This window comes from Babylonia areolata, chromosome 6 (assembly GCF_041734735.1).
Source record: "Babylonia areolata isolate BAREFJ2019XMU chromosome 6, ASM4173473v1, whole genome shotgun sequence".
Classification (NCBI taxonomy): Eukaryota; Metazoa; Mollusca; class Gastropoda; order Neogastropoda; family Buccinidae; genus Babylonia; species Babylonia areolata.
In genome coordinates this window covers 36,688,990-36,713,409 of record NC_134881.1, presented here as the reverse complement: position 1 = coordinate 36,713,409, position 24,420 = coordinate 36,688,990, and the positions used below count along the sequence as shown (strand labels likewise).

Here is a 24,420-nt window from a genome sequence, read left to right as displayed (position 1 = left end):
CCCTGCCCCCCCCCCCCCCCCCCCCCCCCCTCCCATCCCCCATCAGATGGGCAGTCAACTGGAGCTCCCCCGACCCCTGCCATCCCAGTGCCTCCAACCAGCTCAGCCTCGGCTCACGTGGAGATGTCTGCAGAGTTCTCCGGGCCCCCGGACATGCGCTTCTACAACGACCTGATGAATACAGTGCCCCAGGAGAGCGTCAGCGTCTTCTCCATGATGAACTGCATGCTGGAGCAGGTGGGGTCCTGTCTGGCTGGTTAGATGGCCTCAGCGGTTGGCGAGGCTCTAAGCACCATCATTTGATTTGATTTGAATTTGTCTGGCTGGTTGTGCAAGCCACCTTAGCAGTGTTAGAAGTTTGCTTAGTGTTAAGAATTTCAGTCTGTGGAATTAGCGTTGACTTGGGGGGGGGGGAAATTCTTGACGCTAAACAAACTTACATGAGGCACTGTGGCAGAAACAGTTTGGCACTGGACTTGTGATCCAGTGTTCACCAGTGATCAGGGTTCAAGGTCCTGTTTTGGCACAATGTTGTGTCCTTAGGAAAGGGCACTTTGCTCTGATTTTCCTCACTCCACTGGCGTGTGAATGGGGGAAGGTTAAAATGGCGAAAGGAGAGGATAGAGCCACCCCTTCCAATGCTTAGCCCTAGACGAGGTTATGGGATCTGTTACCTTTAATCTGAATAGTTGTCAGTGCCCTTCCCACCATCGTACTTTCCCATGTGTGGGTGTTCTATTCATCAGTAGTCCTTCGGAGGGTGAGATAGCTGTCATTCTCTTTGATAGCTGTCATTTTCTGTGGAGTTCATCACTAACTGTATTCCCCTTGTGCAAGACATGTCAGCTATTTAACCCCTTGAGTACTGCTGATGAGGAACAATCCGCAGTGAAGGCCTGCGACCTCACTGAGATAGGACAGAGCTTACAGGTCAGGATGTCAGTGAAGGCCTGCGACCTCACTGAGACAGGACAGAGCTTACAGGTCAGGATGTCAGTGAAGGCCTGCGACCTCACTGAGACAGGACAGAGCTTACAGGTCAGGATGTCAGTGAAGGCCTGCGACCTCACTGAGACAGGACAGAGCTTACAGGTCAGGATGTCAGTGAAGGCCTGCGACCTCACTGAGACAGGACAGAGCTTACAGGTCAGGATGTCTAGTCACCACACTGTATTTGGACTTCTTCCTCAAATGACTGCATTACTTTTGTTCAGCAAAGTCAGTTACACCACAGATGATCACACGAAAAGTAGTAACTGCACTTGAATTCAGGATCTCATTTCACTACGACTCAGCAGTGGAGGGGTTAATGACTCTAAAAACCAAACTTTGTTATCAACTCTAGAGCGATAGAAACAATCCAAAAGACCGCTTGTGATTTGATTCGTTGTGGCAGGTTGTGGCGACGGAGGAGAACAGAGAGCCACCTAGTGAGCAGCCAGCAGCCAATCGGAACGACGGACTGAGCAGTCACGTGGCTGATCACCTCAGCAGTGTGGCTTTCAGACTGGCTCTGTCTGAAGAGGAGCATAAGGTGTGTCACTTCATTCACTCTCAGTGTCAGGTTTGGTTCCATAATATGTGTGTGTTTGTGGGGTTTTTGTTTGTGTGTGTGTGTGTGTGTGTGTGTGTGTGTGTTTGTGAGAGCATGTTCACAAAACATGACAAAAAGAAAAGTTAATGCTTCGTGAATTTCATCATCTGAGAATATGGCCCAGCTTTCTTCTTTAGATTTCAGTTTTGTCTGTTGATTTCTTTTCCAGAGGAAAACATTTGGAAATATTTTAGTGTGTGTGAGCATGTGCACGCATGTGCGTGTGTGTGTGTATGTGCGTGTGCGCATGTGTGTATATGTGTGTGTGTGTATGTGTGTGTGAACTGGTATCAGCAGCATTAGTGTAATGCCACTGCAAAATTGTGCCGAGGACAGAAAGGCAAAACAGGAGAAGAAGAAGAAGAAGAAGAAGAAGAAGAAATGAACAAATAACAACCAGCTGCTTCCATCTCCACAGGTACTGTCCAGCGTACTGGAGCTTCCCCAGCGACCGCCAGAGGAGCCGAAGCCCCCGCTGCTGATGAACATGCACGACGACATCTGCATCCGCTCCCACCACCTGAACCCCACCCACAGCTTCAACCCTGAGCAGGTGGAGTGCGAGATGCTCAAGTTGCTTCCCCTGGCTGACAAGTGTCGCACGTCACGGCCCACCTCCGCTGTGGCGCGGGCCCGGGCAGCTCGGCTGCAGGAGCTGATTCACTTCTGCGCCACCAATGGGCTGTCTCCCTCCGGTTAGTGCATGGTGCATCTTCCGATGAGATGCAGCTTTGTTCTCTGTAAGCTTAGGGGGCACCGTGGCAGAGTTGTTGGACTTCCGATCCAGTGTTGACCAGTGATCAGAGTTGAAGGCCCCAGCAGGTTTGGCATGGTGTTGTGTCCCTGGGGGAAAGGTGCTTCACTCTGATTTTGCTCACTTCACCACAGGTGTGAATGGGGGTAACTGACGTTGGTTGGGGAAAGGACACAGTGAATATGAATTCACTGCACTGATGGCCATGAAAAAAGCTATGTGAAATTTAACCGGTTTTATCCTTTAATGTACACTCAGGCATGCTTAACATTAAATATGTACTGTGCAATCATTTTAGAACATGACTATTCAGTAATATAACATGATTATTCAGAAATATATGCATTACAATATCTTAATTGATAGATTAATATTGACAAGGTAAGAAAACCACATTTACTTCTTCTGCTTCTTCTCCTTCTTCTTTCCCCAGTACCCTCTTCGTCTGCCTCATGTATACACACAATTCTTCTTCTTCTTTTCTTCTCCCTCTACATCTACTTCTTCTTGTCCTCCTCCTCCTCCTCCCACTACGAAGTGAAGAGTCCCTGGGTCGTTGCACAGAAGAACTCTTCACCAGATTCCCCAGTTACGGCTTTCTATTCCCCTCCTAAGTCACACACATCACTGTACCCTCATAATGTACAATACAGGGTATGGCTTTCTGTTCTTTTGCCCAGTCACATACATCACTGTATCCTCATAATGTACAACACAGGGTATGGCTTTCTGTTCTTCTGCCCAGTCACATACATTACTGTACCCTCATAATGTACAATACAGGGTATGGCTTTCTGTTCTTCTGCCCAGTCACATACATCACTGTACCCTCATAATGTACAATACAGGGTATGGCTTTCTGTTCTTTTGCCCAGTCACATACATCACTGTATCCTCATAATGTACAACACAGGGTATGGCTTTCTGTTCTTCTGCCCAGTCACATACATTACTGTACCCTCATAATGTATAATACAGGGTATGGCTTTCTGTTCTTCTGCCCAGTCAGATACATTACTGTACCCTCATAATGTACAGTACAGGGTATGGCTTTCTGTTCTTCTGCCCAGTCACATACATCACTGTACCCTCATAATGTACAGTACAGGGTATGGCTTTCTGTTCTTCTGCCCAGTCACATACATCACTGTATCCTCATAATGTACAATACAGGGTATGGCTTTCTGTTCTTCTGCCCAGTCACATACATCACTGTACCCTCATAATGTACAATACAGGGTATGGCTTTCTGTTCTTCTGCCCAGTCACATACATCACTGTACCCTCATAATGTACAATACAGGGTATGGCTTTCTGTTCCCCTCTCTGTGCAGAGATTGACCGTGCCTTCAAGCTGTTTGTGTTTGAGAGCATGGATCTGTCCACCACTGACCCCAATGGCTTCATCCTGACCTGGGAAGGGGAGGGACTTGGGCACTCCAGCATTCCTTGGGATGACCCCTACCCCTTCTTCAAGGGCATGATCCCCCATGAGGAGAAGACCTGCAAACTGGAGATGGTGGAATCGCCATCCGATGAGCGTTCAGGTCAGTGATTGAAGGAATTCTTGTCTCATTTGTGCATGTTTCGTGTCGTGAAGACATAATAGAAGTGGTTTTATTGTCTGTTGTTTTTGTTGTTGTATTTTTTGCTGGAGTATCTCAAATGATTTCCATCTTGGATGGTCCTTTTGTTGTTGTTGTTGTTGCTTCTTGTCGAAGAGCGTTCCACAAATAATCCTGTCATTTGATCAGTGTTTCAACCCTGGAGTGAATATCTGCACAGACAATTGTTCACTGTTGAATATTTGTTAGCAGTGACTGCACAAAGTGGTAGTGAAATACCTGCACCTGCATTGCACTGTGTTCTGCTTTGTCTTGTGAATCATTTATGTGTTTGGTTTGGTTGTTTTCCAGTCTTGGCTCCTTTGTTACAAAAGTGATTTTGGCACATGTGTATTGCACAGTTTTTTTTCATATTCAGTCTCCTCGTGTGTATACATGCATGTTTTCTTTCTTTTCCTTTGCTTTAATGGGAAGGATCCAGTTGTATGTTTTCTTGTATAAATTCTAATTTTTTTTTCCGTCATGAAGTAACTTTCCTCTCCAGTAATCCATAATGTATAACAGACTAACAATGATTAGTACTGTCAGCAAAAACCTTTTGCATGCTACATATAGTCATTTGCTGAACCCGACTGTATATGTCTATTTCCATACTTCTTCTTATGCGTTTATGGGCTGCAACTCCCACATTCACTCATATATACAAGTGGGCTTTTAACTGCATGACCATTCTTACCCTGCCATGTAGGCAACCATACTCTGTTTTCAGGGGTGTGCGTGCTGGGTGTGTTGTTATTTCATAAGCCATGTAACACTGGCATGGATTACTGGATGTAGATGTACAGCTGGTCTTCTGCATGCATATGCACATGATGATGGTTCAGGCACTAGTAGGTCTGCACATCTGCTGACTTGGGAGGTAGAAGAAATCTCTGCTCATAACCCACCAGGCTCCGGGACTGGGACTTGAACCCAGGTCCCTCAGATTGGAAGTCCGATGCTTTAAACACTCAGCTGTTGTACCTGTCCCTATGTGGATGACACTGATAATACTGTCAACATGATCTTTGTCACGGTTCATTTATGTATATGTATTGCTTGAGGCTGAAAGTGCACGTCTCTGTATCCACCTGCCTCCCCCTTCCTCCTCCCCTGACAGACAGCGAGTTGTCGCGCCTCTCCTCCCCCTCTCCACCACTGGGCACCGACCACATGACCTACCGGCCCTCACGGTCATCCCGTCACAGTGGCCAATCAGATGCCAGCAAACCGGTTGCTCCCAGAGAAGGGGAGAGGCCGGCCAAAAATCGTCGGGGAAAAAAGCGTGGGTGGTAAAGTTTTGCCGTAGAACTTGCCACAGGGATGTGGTGTGCTGTGGTGATGTGGCTAGATGTCTGCCTTACTTCCGCTCTGTGGTCTGAGTGATGTGGACCGATCTCAGCCTTACCTCCCTTCTCTGGTTTTCCGTCATGCCCCCACCCCTGCACACACATACTTATTTTCTTGTTAGTGTTGTCTTTAAAGAAAAGAAAAGAAATTTTTTTTTTTTTTATAGATATTGACCAGCAAGAGCAAATAAATATGCACAAATATCTTAAATGCTGGTGTGCAAGCACATGCACACATTCATATACTCTTCAAGGGTGAACAGTGACACTGACGCTCTGTGCCTGCATCCATTCCATGCTTGGCACCCGTCTGCCCACCTCCCTTCTCCACACACACATCTTTTGTCTCCCCGATGTCTGTGTTACCATCGTGTCAGACTCACAAAGTGTATGTCTCTCTCTTCTTCTTCTTCTCTTCTTTTAGCAATAATTTTCTCTCGGAAAATGTTTGATCAGAAAAGAAAACTTTTCATTTGATGGACGAAGCCAGGACAGTGATATAGTTCCAGTACAAACTGTTGGTAAAGTCATTTTGCTGTCAACAGCAACAGGGCTGTCTTTCAAACAAGCAAATGAAGATCTATGATAAAGAAGAATGTAAACAAAAACAGTCATTGAGGGCATAATGCTCTAAAAAAAAGAAAATTTATTGTTTAAAAACTTTCTGGTGGATGTTTGTAAATGTAAATTTCTCTGAAGAGGTAATGTTAACTTGACACAGCTTGTCTGTTTTCTTTTGAATATAAGTAACAGGATACTTTTTAAGCCCCAAACATTCACAAACACTTGGTTCAGAGCCTGCTTTGGAAGATGGTCAAGTACTGACCGGTGATTTAAGAAAAGAGCTTCATTTCTTTCTTATTATTTATTTGTTTATTTGATTTCTTGTTTGTTTTTGCTCTTCTTCGTAGAAATGCTTGTAGAAAAAAACCCTGCTTTTTTTTTATATATTGATCTTTTGTGATTTCTTGCAAAAGTGATGCAATATATAGTTTTTTCAGCATGTTTGTATCAAAAGCAAGGTGATTGTTTGTTCTTGTTTCTTAATATTGTTTGACCAAGATTTTGGGTTGTGTTATCCTTTTATAGATATCACATGCCATGAGTGATTAAAAACATACATATAGCTTGTATGCTGGCATGCAAAAATACATGCATATTCATTTACTCATCGCTAGTGCATACTGACACATACATGCACACACGCTCGTGCGCGCACACGCACGCACACACGCATGCACAAACACACACACACACACACACACACACAAATGCATGAAAATACAAACACACCAGTGGGCAAAGTAGGATTGAGACCATAAACAAATCCTTCTTTGGTACTGCTTGTCTAACCACCTTTTGTTTTGCTCCGTATCTTTTTTTTTTTTTTTTTTTTTTTTAAACTGGTAGTGAATCTAGATTTTATTTGATTTCATTTTTCTTCCTTCCTTCCTTTGTTTCATCCTTACTTTTTTTTTCTTTCTTTGTTTTCTTCTTTCTCTTTCTTTCTTTTTTTCTTTTGATTCTTTTTACTGTTTAAAACCTTTTTGTTTTGCAAGCTTTATTCATCTGTTTTTTGTAAGAAACATTTATCACATTATTTTGCATCAGTAAAGAAAACCATTGCAAAAGTTAGAACATTTTGGGGTGGGGGTGGGGGGGTGGGGGGGGCTGGGGCTGTGGGTGTGTGTGGGGGGGGGAGGGAAGGGGGGGGGGGGGGTAATAGTATTTGAAGCAAATATATACTTGGGGTTTGAGAGATCACCACTTTACTGGACAAAGGAAGGAGAAAAAGAGAATAAGAAAATAAACAGAAAGGTTGTTTTGAGGAGGGAGAAAAAAAAGAGAGAATAACATACAACTACTACTACTGATACTACTATCAATGATGATGATGATGATGATGATAATGATAATAACAATAGTAATAAATGTATTTATATTGCCCTAAATCTAGTGCGGAAACAAATGAAAGTGCTTTCGCACCCAACTTTCACACACATGCGTAATAATAATAATAATAATAATGGACATTTGTTGAGCGCTTTCCTCATTTAAAGAGAGCTGAAAGCGCTTTACAATAAACATCAAACACACACACGCGCGCGCGCAGTAACTCACGAAAGAAGAAGAAAAATAATGATTTAGCGCACAATAATGTAAAACAGATTCAGAGACTACGCATATTACATAATTACACACACACACACACACACACACACACACACACACACGCACACACACTGTAAGTCTGAAACAAAGGTATAAAAGACAACACCTGTAAAACACATGTACATAGAAGGCTGGGGAAACAGTGGATGGAAAAAGAGAAGGTATGGAGGAGCTATTTTGGGAAAAAAAAGCGGTAGTTTTTAATGCTGGACTTGAAGGAGCTGGGTGCAGGGCTTTGATGAAGCGAAATGGGGAGATCGTACTAGTGACAGAGAAAGTGTGTGTGAGTATAATATGGCCTGCAGACATTTTTTTTCCTTTTCTGTTAATGTTTCTCCCTCTCTCTCGCTCGCTTGTTGCTTTTTTTTTTTTCTATCTTTAAATGGCTGGCTAGTTCAGACTGGCTTATTACTGAACAGGTGATTTAGATTTATAGAACCAGTTTTAGGTTGACAGTCCAAGTTCTCAGGCATGTGTTGCTCGGTTGTAGAAGGCATAGCAGTAAGTGTAGATGTGTGAGCGAGGAATTGTGTTCATGGTATGATTAACAGTGTTGATACCATTCTGAGAAGATGCTCAGGATTGTTGCAGACTTGTGTTACTAAACAGTCCACTCCTTTGCTGTGTGTGTGTGTGTGTGTGTGTGTGTGTGTGTGTGTGTGTGTGTGTGTGTGTGTGTGTGTGTGTGTGTGTGTGTGTGTGTGTGTGTGTGTGCGTGTGTGTGTGTGTGTGTGTGTGTGTGTGTGCGTGTGTGTGTGTGTGTGTGTGTGTGTGTGTGTGTGTGTGCGTGTGTGTGTGTGTGCGTGTGTGCGTGTGTGTGTGTGTGTGTGTGTGTGTGCGTGTGTGTGTGTGTGTGTGTGTGTGTGTGTGTGTGTGTGTGTGTGTGTGTGTGCGTGCCTGCCTGTGTGTGTGCAAGTGTCCATTTGTTGTACTACTCCAAACAGTTGACACACCAACACCATGGTACCCTGAACACCATGACATGCCTGATGTAGTTGTTTTGACTGTCTGAGGCAGCAACAGTAATGTTTTTCAAAAACCTGTCACATTTGTGATGGTATTCTGTAAACGTACTTGTCAAATAGATGATACACATATTCATGATGCCATTGATTGATTGAACTGATGATTGATTGATTGATTTTTTTTTTTTGGTAGTTTACTGTCAACCTTGTTCTGGGTTTCATGTTTATAGACTTTGAGTGGCATGTTCAGTCTATTTTTGAATATTTGCAACAGTACATGTGCATGTGGACTCACTCACATGTGTGTGTGTGTGTGTGTGTGTGTGTGTGTGTGGTGTGTGTGTGTGTGTGTGTGTGTGTGTGTGTGTGTGTGATGATGATGATTGTGTGTGTGTGTGTGCGTGTGCATGTGCGTGCATGTTCAAGTACATAAATTTATGTGTGAGAGAAGTAGAGAGAGACAAGGAGAGAGAGAGAGAGTGAATATAATAAATCCAAGCCCTGATGTCTTTGATTTCCATAAAGATGGGGTTAATGTGTGTTCTTGTACACATTTATCTCTGCTTGTGCCTTTCTGTGTTGTGCACTCCACCATTGTTTCAGTAATCACAACAGTCCACCGTGATTGAGTGCTTTGCATATGTGTACACATGTATGTGTTAAAAAAAGAAAAAAAAATCTCTATATATTGTGTTTCCTGCATGGTGTCCTGACCACAGGAGCCAAGTCCCCAGCCCCAGACGACCAGCTGTCCCAGGCACTAGACACTGACCGTTCGAACAAGGTGGGGGGTGAGGAGGCGGGGGGTAGAGGGTCACGCCCCAGCAGTCGTACCTCCAGTACCGACAGCAAGAAAGGAATCCTGCGATCACGCCCTTCCTCCGAATCGCCAAGGCGATCACGCAGCAACTCTTGTGGTGAGCTGGTGAAATTTTTGAAAGAAAATGGATAATTTCTGATTTTCTGTCTCTGAGGTTTTATTTCAGTGTCAGAATATTTTTAGCTCCTTGACTGCTGCTGAGTATCCTTTTTTTCTTCTTTTTTTCTTTTGCTGTCCCATCACCTGCGCTGTTTCAGTGGCATTCCTACCATACCGCTCTTTTTGAATCCCCCACACATAGCCACACCTGGGTTCATTTGTCACGATCCGGAGCATCAGCTGTTCACAGAGAACTATTGATGTTAGGTTGGCAGGAGGCTACACACCAGAGGAGACCGTGTGCACTCCTTAGTCACTTAGTCACTTAGGTGTTCAGTATTGCCTGTTCTGATTTAATGTACTTAGGACACCACCTACTAAGCCCCCTACTGATAACAGTAACAGCTTAGTCGCGGAGCCAGACCGAGTGAGTGTCTCCCCAGTGTGGAGACTGCCACCACATCCCCCAAAGACAATCTTCCCATGACACTGAAGACCTTGACAGGACTCATCCCCAGCATGGAAGTGGAGGGGTATTGAAACTGAGGTCGCCATGAGAGCAGGGCATGAAATGCCACAGACTTTGGGACATTCAAAAAGAAAAATTATTGATGATGACGGGGGATGGTGATGAGGATGATTGCATTGGGGGTTCTGTTTAGATTTTGCTGCTGAGTATGCTTGTCAGTTTCAAGTGTCAAAGCATGCAGACTGATCCATACGTGCTACAGCACATGTGCTTAAAGAAAAGGAAAAAGGCAGGTGCCTCATCTACACATAGATCCAATGCATTGGTCAGGCCTTGAGAGTGTATGCTGGTTAGTGAAGTGCTGTCACCTCACTGAGAAGAAGACAGTGCTTACAGGTCAGTATCTCAGTGAAAGTCGGTCATATCACTGAGAATAAAGGCTTACAGGTCAGGGCGTTAGTGAAGGGCTGTCACCTCACTGAGCTAGGACAGAGCTTACAAGTCAGGGTGTCAGTGAAGGTCTGTCCCTCACTAAGACAGGTCAGGATGTCAGTGAAGGGCTGTCACCTCACTGAGCTAGGACAGAGCTTACAAGTCAGGGTGTCAGTGAAGGTCTGTCCCTCACTAAGACAGGTCAGGATGTCATTGAAGGGCTGTCACCTCACTGAGCTATGACAGGTCAGGATGTCAGTGAAGGGCTGTCCCTCACTAAGCTAAGACAGGTCAGGATGTCAGTGAAGGGCTGTCACCTCACTGAGCTATGACAGGTCAGGATGTCAGTGAAGGGCTGTCATTTCACTGAGTTAAGACAGGTCAGGATGTCAGTGAAGGGCTGTCACCTCACTGAGTTAAGTCAGGTCAGGATGTCCGTGAAGGGCTGTCACCTCACTGAGCTAAGACAGGTCAGGATGTTAGTTACCATTCTTTATCTGGACTTCTCCCTCTGGGGGGTTTATCATTTTTTGTTCAACGAAATCAGTAACACCATTGATAAGTACACAGAAATTCGTAACTGCATCTCTCAGCATGGGTGATACTAGGATGAATTGAGAGAGCACAGCCTTGTCAAGTAGTCCCAAACATAAAGAGACCCCAGTAGCAGCATCTTTATCACCTCCATCATCATTCATCGTCATCAAAATACAGAAAAAAAATGTCCCCAAAATTCTAGGGCGCAAAAAAAGAAAAAAAAAAAAAAAAAGAAGAAAGAAAAAAAAAGAGAGATAAGAATAAGAGCTCACTTGTCTGGAAAGTAACAGCTGTGATCTGAACGATGCACAAGTCATAACATAATACATCACATCAAGCCCTGTTGCTTGTAGCCCAGCCAAATGCAAAGGGATCATTTCAGAGCTGAACACCTATCAGTTCTTCAAACCAGTGGCAGAGACACACAGAGTGATGTTAAAAGGTCCATCTAAACTTAGTGTTAGAAAGACTGGTTCACATCTCACTCAGTGCATGGAAAATATCATTCGAATTTTAAAGAATATTGAAAGTAAAGTAAAAAAGACCAGGTCACCCCATCTGTGTCAGTCCATGTAAAACTCTAGTTTGAAATATTATTATCAGTCATTATTATTGTTGTTGTTGTTATTATTATTATGATTAATATTATTATTATATTTATTTTTGTTATCTTTTATCTATATATTATTTTCTTTCATGGCTTTACTGTGTGTAGATATTTCAGGTCAGCTCCTTTCCAGAACCTCGTCTGGTATGCTGTCATCTTGCAGTAGATTAACTTTTTTCATGTTTTTATAACTGTTCATTTTCTCAATTTGAGTATTTGTTGTTATTGCACTGAATGCGATTTTTCTGATGTTTTACCATCATTTTTTTCATTTGGGTTACTTGTGTTTATTCCTCCCTTTTTTTGGGGGGGAATGGCCTATTCACTCAATTAAAGGTTCAGAATGTTTGAGTTGGTACTTCCTTTCACTGATTTCATTTTCAAATGCATTGCACTCCAGGTTTGGGGTGATCACTGCATTATTCTGAAATCCACCACCACCCAAATAACAATGTATGTTATGTCCTATTTAAAGCCAACTGAATTAAACTGTGATATGATAGTGGATGTAAACAAAAAGTAATAGGGCTATCTAAACAAAGCCTTCACAATACTTTTCCCTTTGTCAGAAATCTTTGATAAAGTTGTGGTTCTCAAAAATGATATTTTTGCCCCACTGTTTTTTTGCTCTCTTGATAAATTTTTGACTTACTTCTGTCTCTGAATTCCACCCCCCCCCACCCTCCGCCCCCCCACACCCCTTACTATTCTTTTTACCCAGTACACCTGAGGCAGTTTTTAAAAATAATTAATTCTTTGGACCATTGCAGCAAATACTAGTCAGAATGTTGAAGTGTCAGTTTTTGTGTGGAGTAATGGCCTAGAGGTAACGTGTCCACCTAGGAAGCGAGAGAATTTGAGTGCACTGGTTCCAATCACTTTGGCAGACCACCAGTACTTTTTCCCCTTCCACCAGACCTTGAGAGGTGGTCTGGACACTAGTCATTCGGATGAGACAATAAACCGGGGTCCCGTGTGCAGCATGCATTAGCGCACGTAAAAGAACCCACGGCAAAAAAGGGGTTGTCCCTGGCAAAACTCTGTAGAGGAAAACAAATAAAATTGCAGGTTTCTAGAAAGAATGCACAAAAAAACGGGTGGTGCTGTCATTGTAGTGATGCGCTCTCCCTGGGGAGAGCAGCCCAAATTTCTCGCAGAGAAATCTGTTGTGACAAAAAGAGTAACGCAAATACAAATTAAGGAGGTGCCAAAGCATGGAGACTGATCCATATACGCAACACCACATCTGCATTGTAACCACCACCACAACAACAACAAAAGCTACACATAAACCTCGTGTGCTGTTCGGGTCTTGAGAGTCTGCCGTTGGTTTGTATAAAACATTATATTCGATGAAGAAACAAAACCATGTATTTTGCCGTGATATCAGTCAGTAAATTGCTTTTGTTGCATTGTCTTCCAGATTTCGATTAAGATAGGTTTTTGGTCAGTCAGAGGATGTAAACAACTGCACGGCTGGCCGTGGTTGGTCACTAACTTTGTTTTTCTTTGTTTTTGTTTTTGTTTTTGTTTTGGTTTGTTCAGACTGTCCATAAACTGACAGGTCTGCTTGTTGTGTTGTGTTCAGGATATCCGCTGATGATGATGATGATGATGATGATGATGATTTGTGTGTGTGTGTGTGTGTGTGTGTGTGTGTGTGTGTGTGTGTGTGTGTGTGTGTGTGTGTATGTATGTATGTATGTGTGTGTGTGTTTGCATTTATTAATAATAGAAAAGAAAAGTATATAATCTAAAAAATTGGTCATCTTATTATCCCCAGCGTCTGGGTACTAGTCGTTTGGAGCAAGTTCTTGTGTACAGTAAGCACTAAAAGCACATAAATGATTCCATGGCAACAAGAGAGTTATCCCTGGCAAAATTTGTGGTGAAGTCCTCTCCAGTAATAAGTCAAGATACATGTGTGTGTGTGTGTGTGTGTGTGTGCGCGCGCGCGTGGGTGCATGCATGCGTGCGTGCGTGCATGTGACTGAGGCCAGTCTGAATGACTCAAGAAAAGAATGATTAGTGCTTAACTCTTTCATGGGTGACTTTAGTCGACTTTCACGGGTCATGTTAAAAGGACCGTTTTTCACACTGTAACAAAGCTTCATAGCTGCAGCTAGTTTCCTGCTAGTAGAACAATGACTAACCTTAACCACTGCTCCCTGAACCAGTTTGAAGTGAGCAGTTCCATTGTGTTGTTTTGACATGATGACTGAAAGCATTGTATCAAAAATATTAGACGGTGAAAGAGTTAAAGGCAACTGTCAGTTGGCTCCATCTATGCAGTCAGCCAGTTGTGAAAATAACTCTGTGTTTGGTTTTGATTGCTTGAAATAAACAGTGAAGTAATTGAATTGAATTAAAGTTATTAGAGTTTGGTTTCTGACTGAAGATAGGCATTATATAAGAATGATTTATGATAATAATGATATTTCACAGAGCACTTAAAATTACTGTTGCACTGTATACAAACGAAAAACAAAAAGAACAAAAAAAGACACCTAATTACTAGGGGGATATTTCACAGTCCACTTGGAGATGCTGCTGGATTGTTCAGAAGCAAATGAAATGAACCCCTAATAAATCCAAAGGGATGATATTTCACAGTGCACTTCAGGGTGCTGTTGGATCGTTAAGAAGCTAATAAACATGACACCTACTAAATCCAAGGGATGATATTTCACAGTGCACTTTGAGGTGCTTTGGGATCGTTCAGAAGCTGATGAATAACATGACACCTAATAATTCCAAAGTGATGATATTTCACAGTGCACTTCGAGGCGCTGTTGAATTGTTCAGAAGCTAAAAAACAGTAACATGACACCCACTAAACCCAAGGGACGATATTTCACAGTGCACTTTGAGGTGCCGGCAGACCACAAGCTGGACGCGGAAGTGGCGGCGGACGCGGTTCTGCAGCCCGGGGAGGAGAACGGGGAGAAGACTCTGGAGGACAGCATGATGGAGGTGGTGGAGGCGCAGAAAAGAGTGCTGGACCAGTGGTGCTTCGCTGAGCACTATGAGCCCCACGTCCTGCTGCAGGTCAGGCCCTGTGGGTGTGATGACAATAATGATGATAATGATGATAATAATAATGATGATGATGATAATAACAATGATGATGATATATTGGATACTTGTTGAGCACTTTCCTTCCTTAAAGGGGGCTCTCAATAATGGCAATGATAATAATAATAACGATAATAAAAACAATGGCTGCTTGTTGAGTGCTTTCCTTAAAGGGAGCTCAATAATGATAATAATAATAATGATAATAAAAATAATGGATACTATTTGAGTGCTTTCCTTCCTTAAAGGGAGCTCAATAATGATAATACTAATGGATACTTGTTGAGCACTTTCTTTCCAGAAGGGAGCTCAGTGATAATAATAATCATGAATACTTGTTGAGCGCTTTCCTTCGTTTAAGGGAGCTCAGTGATAGTAATGATGATAATAATGGTGGATACTTGTTGAGCGCTTTCCTTCCTCAAAGGGAGCTCAGTGATAATAATGATGATAATAATGGTGGATATTTGTTGAGCGCTTTCCTTCCTCAAAGGGAGCTCATTGATAATGATGATGATAATGGTGGATACTTGTTGAGCGCTTTCCTTCCTCAAAGGGAACTCATTGATAATGATGATAATAATGGTGGATACTTGTTGAGCGCTTTCCTTCCTCAAAGGGAGCTCATTGATAACGAGAATAAAAACAATGGATACTTGTTGAGCGCTTTCCTTCCTCAAAGGGAGCTCAGTGATAATGATGATGATAATAATGGTGAATACTTGTTGAGCGCATTCCTTCCTTAAAGGGAGCTCAAAGCACTGTATGATAGACATTAAACAGATACACACATACACAGTCATTTTTTTAAAAAGGAAGGGAAAAAAAGATTTAACGCACAAAAGCATAAAACAGAATGAAAGACTATGCCTACTACATTAGTTTAATTACACACACACACACACACACACACACACACACACACACACACACACACAGAAAGAGAGAGAGTTTGCATGGCTTATAATTGAATGTCACTGAAAAGGCGATGGAAAGTTTACGCATAGGCATTAAAAAAAAAAAGAAAAAAAAGAAAAAGTTAAAAGGTTGAAAGTCCCACATAGCCTTATACAGCCATCAGGGGAAGTGAACTCATATCCACGGTGTCAAGGGCTCGGCGTAAGAAGGCGTGGGGCCGGTCCTCTCCCCATCCTGAAGTCAGGTACCCCAGTTCACACACCTGGCTGGAGTGAGGAGGAGAAGCAGAGAAAAGGGTCTTTCCCAATAACACCACCCCCATACCCCAAACAGGGCCTTGAATCTGGATCACTGGTGGGTCAACATCTGGATCAGAAATCCAACTGATTGAGCCATTGCAGCTCTTTTGTATAGATAGGGCGATAATAGATAGGGTGATAATAGATAGGGCGATAATAGATAGCGCGATAATAGATAGGGCGATATAGATAGGGTGATAATAGATAGGGCGATATAGATAGGGTGATAATAGATAGCGCGATAACAGATAGGGCGATAATAGATAGGGCAATGTAGATAGGGCGATAATAGATGGGGCGATAATAGATGGGGCGATATTAGATAGCGCGATAATAGATAGCGCGATAATAGATAGGGTGGTAATAGATAAGGCGATATAGATAGGGCGATAATAGATAGCGCGATAATAGATAGGGTGAGTCTTATTTTACAAGCCACAGTTGTTGATTTTTTCTGTAGCCTTTCTGCATTTGTAAGTTTTACAAAACTTAGCATGCAGCTGTTTTCTATTTTCGCTATTTTCTAATATTGCCCTATCTGTTATCGCCCTATCTATTATCGCCCCATCTATTATGTCACACACACACACACACACACACACACACAAACGTGGAAAATGTAAAAAAACAACAACAAAAACAACAACAAAAACACAATATATGGGTTATAAAATTAGACTGACTTTAATAAGGGTCACACCCCACCCCACCCCACTACACCACACCACACCGTTGCAAGTCTGACCACAGGGCAACAAATCACAGCACAACACAGCACACCACACCACACCACACCGTTGCAAGTCTGACCACAGGGCAACAAATCACAGCACAACACAGCACATCACCACATGACTCGACACCATACCACTCCATAGCACAGCATGTCACCACGCAGTACCACATCACACCACGCAGTACCACATGACACCACGCAGTACCACATCACACCACGCAGTACCACATCACACCACGCAGTACCACAGTACCACATCACACCACGCAGTACCACATCACACCACGCAGTACCACATGGCACCACACAGTACCACATCACACCACGCACAAACACCATGGCACAACACAAGGCAGCACAACTCCACAGTTATTTTGACACAGCAAAATCACCTGTATACATTCCAGAGTAACTAGATCCTCTGTATGCATTCCCAAGTAACTAGATCCTCTGTATGCATTCCTAAGTAACTAGATCCTCTGTATGCATTCCCAAGTAACTAGATCCCCTGTATGCATTCCTAAGTAACTAGATCCCCTGTATGCATTCCTAAGTAACTAGATCCTCTGTATGCATTTGTAACTAGATCCCCTGTGTACATTCCTAAGTAACTAGTTCCCCTGTGTACATTCCTAAGTAACTAGATCCCCTCTGTGCATTCCTAAGTAACTAGATCCCCAGTATGCATTCCTAAGTAACTAGATCCCCTGTGTACATTCCTAAGTAACTAGATCCCCTGTATGCATTCCTAAGTAACTAGATCCCCTGTATGCATTCCTAAGTAACTAGATCCTCTGTATGCATTCCAAAGTAACTAGATCCCCTGTATGCATTCCTAAGTAACTAGATCCCCTGTATGCATTCCTAAGTAACTAGTTCCCTCGTATGCATTCCTAAGTAACTAGATCCCCCATATGCATTCCTAAGTAACTAGATCCCCCATATGCATTCCTAAGTAACTAGTTTCCCCGTATGCATTCTTAAGTAACTAGATCCCCTGTATGCATTCCTAAGTAACTAGTTCCCTCGTATGCATTCCTAAGTAACTAGATCCCCATAATGCATTCCGAAGTAACTAGATCCCCCATATGCATTCCTAAGTAACTAGTTCCCCTGTATGCATTCCTAAGTAACTAGATCCCCTGTATGCATTCCTAAGTAACTAGATCCCCTGTATGCATTCCTAAGTAACTAGTTCCCTCATATGCATTCCTAAGTAACTAGATCCCCCGTATTCATCCCCAAGAGACAAGGACACCCTATGGTAACTGTGGGTTTGTACCTGTGATGTGAAGGTGTTGAAGGATGCTTGCTACATTCTTCCCTTCATGGAGACGTATGAACACAAGCGTGACCAGTCAGTGATGCTGGTTCTGCACAACCCCTACAACACAGAGCTACAGAACCATGTGGACTGGCACACCGAACTGCACTCCAACGTCGGCTTCAGGTGGGTCAGTGTGTGTGTGTTGTGTGTGTGTGTGTATGTGTGTGTGTTGTGTGTGTGTGTGTATGTGTGTTTGTGTGTGTGTTGTGTGTGTGTGTATATGTGTGTGTTGTGTGTGTATGTATGTGTGTTATGTGTGTGTGTGTGTGTGTGTGTGTGTGTGTGTGTTGTGTGCGTGTTCGTGCATGCACGTGTATGCGAGAGCATGTGCTTTTGTGAATTCACATTTGTTGTTATTTGTTTCTAATTTCATTTCATTTAAGGTTACTGTTTTTTTTTTTCACACCTGTTGTAGGCTGTCAAGGCCTGACCAGTATGTCTGGTTTTCTGAGTTGACCAGGCATCTGCCCCCCCCCCCCCAACCCCCTTCCTTTTTTTTTTTTTTTAAAGCAGATTTGTTGCAGAGTAGGGGGTGCCACCCATGTTGTAACTGGTGAGTCTCTGAATCTCTGTTCCTCTAACTTTGATAGATATTAATTGCCTATGGCTCTTCTAATTCAGATGAATTTCTCATGTGAAGAAATGTGTTTTGATAACTTTTTAAGGAGTTAAAAGTGGTTCACGCCTTTGATTTACGTTTGCATTGCGGTGGCCAGGAATTACCTGGAGTACGTCGCGGAGTCCATCGCAGACTGGCTGAAGGAGAAGGAAGCGGAGTACCAGGCTCACCTGCTGTCCACAGAGGTGGAGAAGATGCGGCAAGATGATGAGTCCGACTCCAAGACCGGCGACAAGAAGGGGAAGAAATCACCACGCAAATCGGGTAAGGTAGACGGATGGAAGGGGATTTTGTGTGTGTGTGTGTTTTTTTTTTTTAAGATAATTTTTTCCGCCCCTCACAATAATGTTGATGAACAGTAACTTGTTATGGTGAGAAGAAGGGGAAGAAATCACCTCAAAAATTCATTTTAGTAGGATATATGAGTTGTGGTTGTTCTTTTTTGTGGGAAAGATGTGCTTTATATCTTTTATACTAAATTTTTTTTTAAATAATAAAAACAGTACATTGTTGTATTGAGAAGTAGGGGAATATACATTTTTTCAAAAGATGTTCTTTAAAAACAGTTTGTTGTGATAGTGAGGATAAGGGGAGAATTCGGTGGGGCCTGTGAATGGTTGGAGCTAAATGGTGTGTGGGCGGGTGTGCATGCGTGTGTGTGTGTGTGTGTGTGTGTGTGTGTGTGTGTTTAGTTATTTACTTGTTTTCAAAATTATTGTTTAACAACAAAATATTGTTGTGGTGAGAAGGGGAATAAACTAGATGTCCCAAAAATCTGATAGGTAGGATGCATTGATGCGAAAACAAAGGTTCTATTTGAATGCCTTTTTTCAAAAATATTGTTTAACCCTTTGAGCCCTGACCACCGCTTTACCGGTGGTGGGGAGAGGTGGCATAATGCCTGGCCACCGGTTGAGCAGTGCGTAAACACTGTGTCGTGTTTTGCTATTGGTTGACTTATATTGAAGAGCCAATCAGAAAAATATTCCGACACCAGCGAACGCAGTACCAACATTGCCGCGCCCCCTCACTGTGTTTTGTGCATGTTCTTTGGATAAAAAAGATCGATTTCTGCCATGAAGCGTGCAGAGTCTCAACCTGACACGCCTCCTTTGATCAACTGATTCTGCAGGCTCAGATTCATTTTAAACATCACTGTCTGTAGCAAAATCATCCGATTTGAATTCCACCTCACTATCAGGGTAATCATTGTCATACTCTACTTCCAATAAATCATCAAGCATATCAATTACTTGCTGCGTTGTGTACAGTTGTTTTCTCGCACGTTTTGTCCCTGATTTCTGCCCTGACGGGCCAGGTTAAGACTCTGCACGCTTCAAGTGTTTACGCACCACTCAACCGGTGGCCGGTCATTATGTCATTTTTCTCTGCCACCGGTAAAGCGGTGGTCCGGGCTCAAAGGGTTAAGAATCATGGGTTTGTTATATTTCCCATATTATGATACTTATAATACTTTAAAATATATATACTTGAGATTTTTCCTTACTCACACTTCAGTTAGAATAACAAAAACCAAAACCAAAAAACAAAAACAAAAACAACAGAGATAAGCAGTGCAGAAACGTAGGGTATAGTTTCATAGAAATAAATCAGAAAAAAAATCCAAACAAACTTCCCAGTCTCCTCTCTGTGCATGTGAATGTCATTCCATGGCAGTCTGTCACACAGTGCTGATGTTCATGTGCAGATAAAAGTGAAGGTGGCAAGAAAGGTAAACGTTGAAAACATGCAGCGTTTTGTGATTTTGTTTAATTTGGTTTGGGTCTTTAGGTTTGTTTTAGGTTTGTGTTGTTCTGATTTCATTTTGTAATTTTGGATTTCATTTAATTGGAGACATGACTGATATTTCAAAGCCACGTTGGGGACAGTTTTTTTTTTCTTTTTATATATATATTAATGTGTGAAATAGTGGGTAAAAAGAAAATCCTACCAACTTACCGATGATTGATCAACCCACCAATCAACCAACCAGCTAACCTACCACACTGCAAAGAAACAAACAGAATGTAACATTTATTTGTATGTTGAAGTACAAACATGTAAACACACTGGCAGTTGAAGGCAGAGACACAGTGACACACCCACACCCACACCCACACACACACACACACACGCACGCATTTCTGTCTAAATTATGAAAAAAAAGCAAAAAAAAAACCCCCAAAACAAAACAAACTCAAACTTCTCATTGGTCACAAAACAAACTGGGTATTATCCTGAAATAACATAAACATGTTTGCATAAACCTGTCGTACAGTTTCGTAGAAGTAAGTCAGAAAAAAAAAAAATCTGAACAAAATTCCCAGTCTCCCCTCTGTGCATGTGAATGTCACTCCCTAGCAGTCTGTCACACAGTGCTGATGTTCATGTGCAGATAAAGCTGAAGGTGGCAAGAAAGGTAAACGTTGAAAACATGCAGCGCTTTGTGTTTTTGTCGGATTCCGTTTGGGTCTTTAGTTGTTTTTTTTTGTTTTGTTTTTTTTTTTTTTTTTTTTTTTAGGTTTGTGTTATTTTTTGTTTGATATTGTAGTTTTGGTTTGAGTTGATTAGAAACATGATTGGTATTTCAAAGCCACGTTGGGGACAGATTCCCCCCCCCCCCCCCCCCTCTGTTTGTTGTTGTTGTTTTTTAATGTGTGAAATGGTGGGCAAAAAGTGGCATCCAACCAACTTATTGATAATTGTTCAACTCGCCAATCAACCAACCAACTAACCTAAGACATTGCAAAGAAACACACAGAATATAACATTTATTTGTATGTTGAACAGAACATGTAAACACACTGAAAATAGAAGGCAGAGACAGACAGACAGACACACACACACACACACACACACACACACACACACACACACACACACACACACACAAACAAATAAACAAGCACACACTAGAATTGTTACCCCCTCCCACCCCCCTTTGACCAAACCTTGAGAGGTGGTTTGGATGCTAGTCCTTCAGATGGGATGATACACTGCGATCCTGCATTTGGTGCATGTAAAAGAAGCCACCAAACAAAGGGGCTGTCCATGGCAAAATCTGGACAAAACTCTCATTGATAAGTAAAACAAGTGCACACCACATGCACTTGCAGACAGGACCAAGAGAAACGATGTGGATGGTGTTGTGCCCTCCCTGGGGAGAGCATCTGGAATTTCATACAGAGTGTTCTGCCATGGCAAAACACAAAACAAAACACGACAACACAACACAATACAATATAACACAGTTACAACACAACACAACACAGTTATATCACAGCACAGCACAGCACAGCACAGCACAGCACAACACAGCACAGCACAGCACAACACAGTTATATCACAGCACAGCACAGCACAGCACAGCACAGCACAACACAGTTATATCACAGCACAGCACAGCACAGCACAACACAACACAGTTATATCACAGCACAGCACAGCACAGCACAGCACAGCACAACACAACACAACACAGTTATATCACAGCACAGCACAGCACAGCACAACACAACACAACACAGTTATATCACAGCACAGCACAGCACAGCACAGCACAGCACAGCACAGCACAACACAACACAACACAGTTATATCACAGCACATCACAGCACAGCACAGCACAACACAGTTATATCACAGCACATCACAGCACAGCACAACACAACACAGCACAGCATCTTTTCCCTCTTCAAGGAAGGTTTCATTTTGGTGTGAGGTCACAACCTTACAGGCATGTGACACAGTCAGTCATGATTTTGGCTTTCCTGTGTCATAGGCCGACTTCCGCCATTATTTGGAGAGAAAGATTGATAGGTTTTTTATTTATTCAAAATCTTTTTTATTTTATTTTAAGATGAATGTCTTTTCACAGATTCCAGCAACAAGTATCCAGTTGTTTTTGGAATGTTACCTTTGATCAGAGAGGCAGGTGGTTAGGAACCTTCAGCCTGCATTGTTTAGAAAGGGAGAAGTCAGGAACCTTGAGCCTGCATTGTTCAGAGAGGGAGAAGGCATCAGATTCACTGATCATTTTTTTGCTGAAAGAACTGTACTTGTCCAGAGTGGATGTTGTGTATATTACACCCCAAAATTTGTTTGGATATTGTGTTACTATTTATCAAAACTGACAAGTCACACTGAAGACAGCGAAAGCTTGAAATTTGGACAGTTCAGTATTTTAATCGTGAACCAATGAAATGCTGATTGATGCGGGCTGCTTAAGGTAGAATTGCTCCATATTCAGCTGGACAAACACTCCTCTCTGATGGTGAGCATGTACCTGTAACCTCCACCCCTATATCGCCCAACATGCTTGGTTTTGTTGTTGTTGAACAGCAGGATTCACACATCAGCCATGAAGCTTTGCCTCTTGTTGTAGAACATGAATCACACATCAGCCATGACGGCTTTGCCTTTTGTTGTAGAACATGAATCACACATCAGCCATGAAATGAAGGCTTTGCTTCTTGTATATAAGATGACTTAGACACTTGTGTGCCAGCCATTGCTGGAAGATGTGATGCTTGTGTATAGGATGACTTAGACACTTGTGTGCCAGCCACTCTTGTTGAAGACGTGATTCTGAAAGGGACAAGGGAACCATGCACACTAAAAAGTAAACAGGAAGACCGTCACTCTGACCTGTACTGATAGACAGACAGACACACAGACAGAGAAACAGGAAGAGACAGAGAGTGAATGGATTTTATTTTCTGAAGATGATAGCGTGAGCGAACAGTGCTTTTTTTCATACATCCCTGGAGGAAAGGAAAAAAAGAAGAAAGAACAAAACACAAGAAGATGAAAGGAAAAAAGAAAATGAAAGCAAAACATTATTACATCAGAACAGCATATACATTAAATCAGATGGGGGGGAGGGGGGGGGGGGGGGACACAGGCACATGGAATTAGACTCATTTTACTTGTGAGACCTTTTTGTCTGAATGTTTTGCTTGTACATCCAGCATCTATGTTTGATTGATCCATTCGTTTTTGCTGCTAACCTGTTTGACTGTTTCATGCTGTAGTTGTTCAGTGCATGTATTGTGTGTCAATCCACTATTTTTATTTTTGTTTGTTTGAGGGGCTGGTGCCTTTGTGTGAAATCTTGTGAACAAGAGAAAATGACTCACTGAGGCGTGAATGATGTCACAGTATTGTTAGATGACAGTAGCCTGCAGTACCAAGCAAAGTATTAAACAGGCACACAACACACACACACACACACACACACACACACACACACACACACACACACACACACACAAACACACACACACACACACACACACACACACACACACAGAGAGAGAGAGAGAGAGAGAGAGAGAGAACAATAAGAACAAGAAACAAAAGACAATCAGTGATTATTTGACCGCAGATCAACTCTCTGTGAGCTTAAAACAATGTTTTTTCACTTAGTTTTAAAGATGCCTGTGAATTGTAATGTCATTATTTCAGGATAATTTGTTTATGGCTGTTATAGCTTTGGATTATGATAGTTGCAAAAAGGAACAAGAAATGTGAGAGGTTTGGCAGCTTTTGAATTAGCTCCCCTGCATACAGCATTATTTTTGCAACAATGATCAGTAGATAATTGGCAGAACAGGAGTTCTTTGTCAATGTTGTAGAGTAAAGCATAAATCCACAACCTTATTCCTGCCTTGACTTACCTGCCTTGCCAAGACGCATGACAGTGGTTAACAAGATATCTTGACATCAGAGCGTGAAGTAGCAATAGAAATGGTAGTGGTTGTTGTGATAATAGAATACTAATATAAAAGTGTGGACATTTAATCTGTTACAACAGATATGAATCCTTTTTTTTTTTTTTTGAGGGTGGAAGGGGCCGGGGGGAAGGGGTGGGGTGGGGGGTGCGTGTGTGATTGGGGGTGTGGGGGGTGGGGGACTATGGAACTGCCACTCTTTTTGTGTTCCGACTCCATGAATTGCCGTTTAAAAGTTGTGAAAGATAAGAGAGGGGATGACTGGTTTCATGTTTCTTCTTCTTCTTCTTCTTCTGCATTTGTGGGCTGCAG

General features: G+C 42.4%; 1 protein-coding gene across 6 annotated transcripts in view; it reads left to right on the top strand.

Annotated features, from left to right (window-relative positions):
• The window catches only part of LOC143282978 (sperm-associated antigen 17-like), an 83,075-nt gene that overhangs the window by 8,780 nt on the left and 49,875 nt on the right, over window positions 1-24,420 (top strand). For 3 of the 6 annotated variants that reach the window (XM_076588911.1, XM_076588914.1, XM_076588910.1), the window contains exons 8-17: window positions 47-237; window positions 1,397-1,534; window positions 2,013-2,289; window positions 3,683-3,895; window positions 5,073-5,237; window positions 9,158-9,355; window positions 14,263-14,450; window positions 17,726-17,880; window positions 18,474-18,640; window positions 20,772-20,795. In XM_076588911.1, coding sequence (XP_076445026.1) covers window positions 47-237; window positions 1,397-1,534; window positions 2,013-2,289; window positions 3,683-3,895; window positions 5,073-5,237; window positions 9,158-9,355; window positions 14,263-14,450; window positions 17,726-17,880; window positions 18,474-18,640; window positions 20,772-20,795 — 1,716 coding nt within the window. The remainder of the gene's footprint in view (window positions 1-46; window positions 238-1,396; window positions 1,535-2,012; window positions 2,290-3,682; window positions 3,896-5,072; window positions 5,238-9,157; window positions 9,356-14,262; window positions 14,451-17,725; window positions 17,881-18,473; window positions 18,641-20,771; window positions 20,796-24,420) is intronic. The other 3 variants (XM_076588913.1, XM_076588912.1, XM_076588915.1) reach the window with 2 other exon arrangements.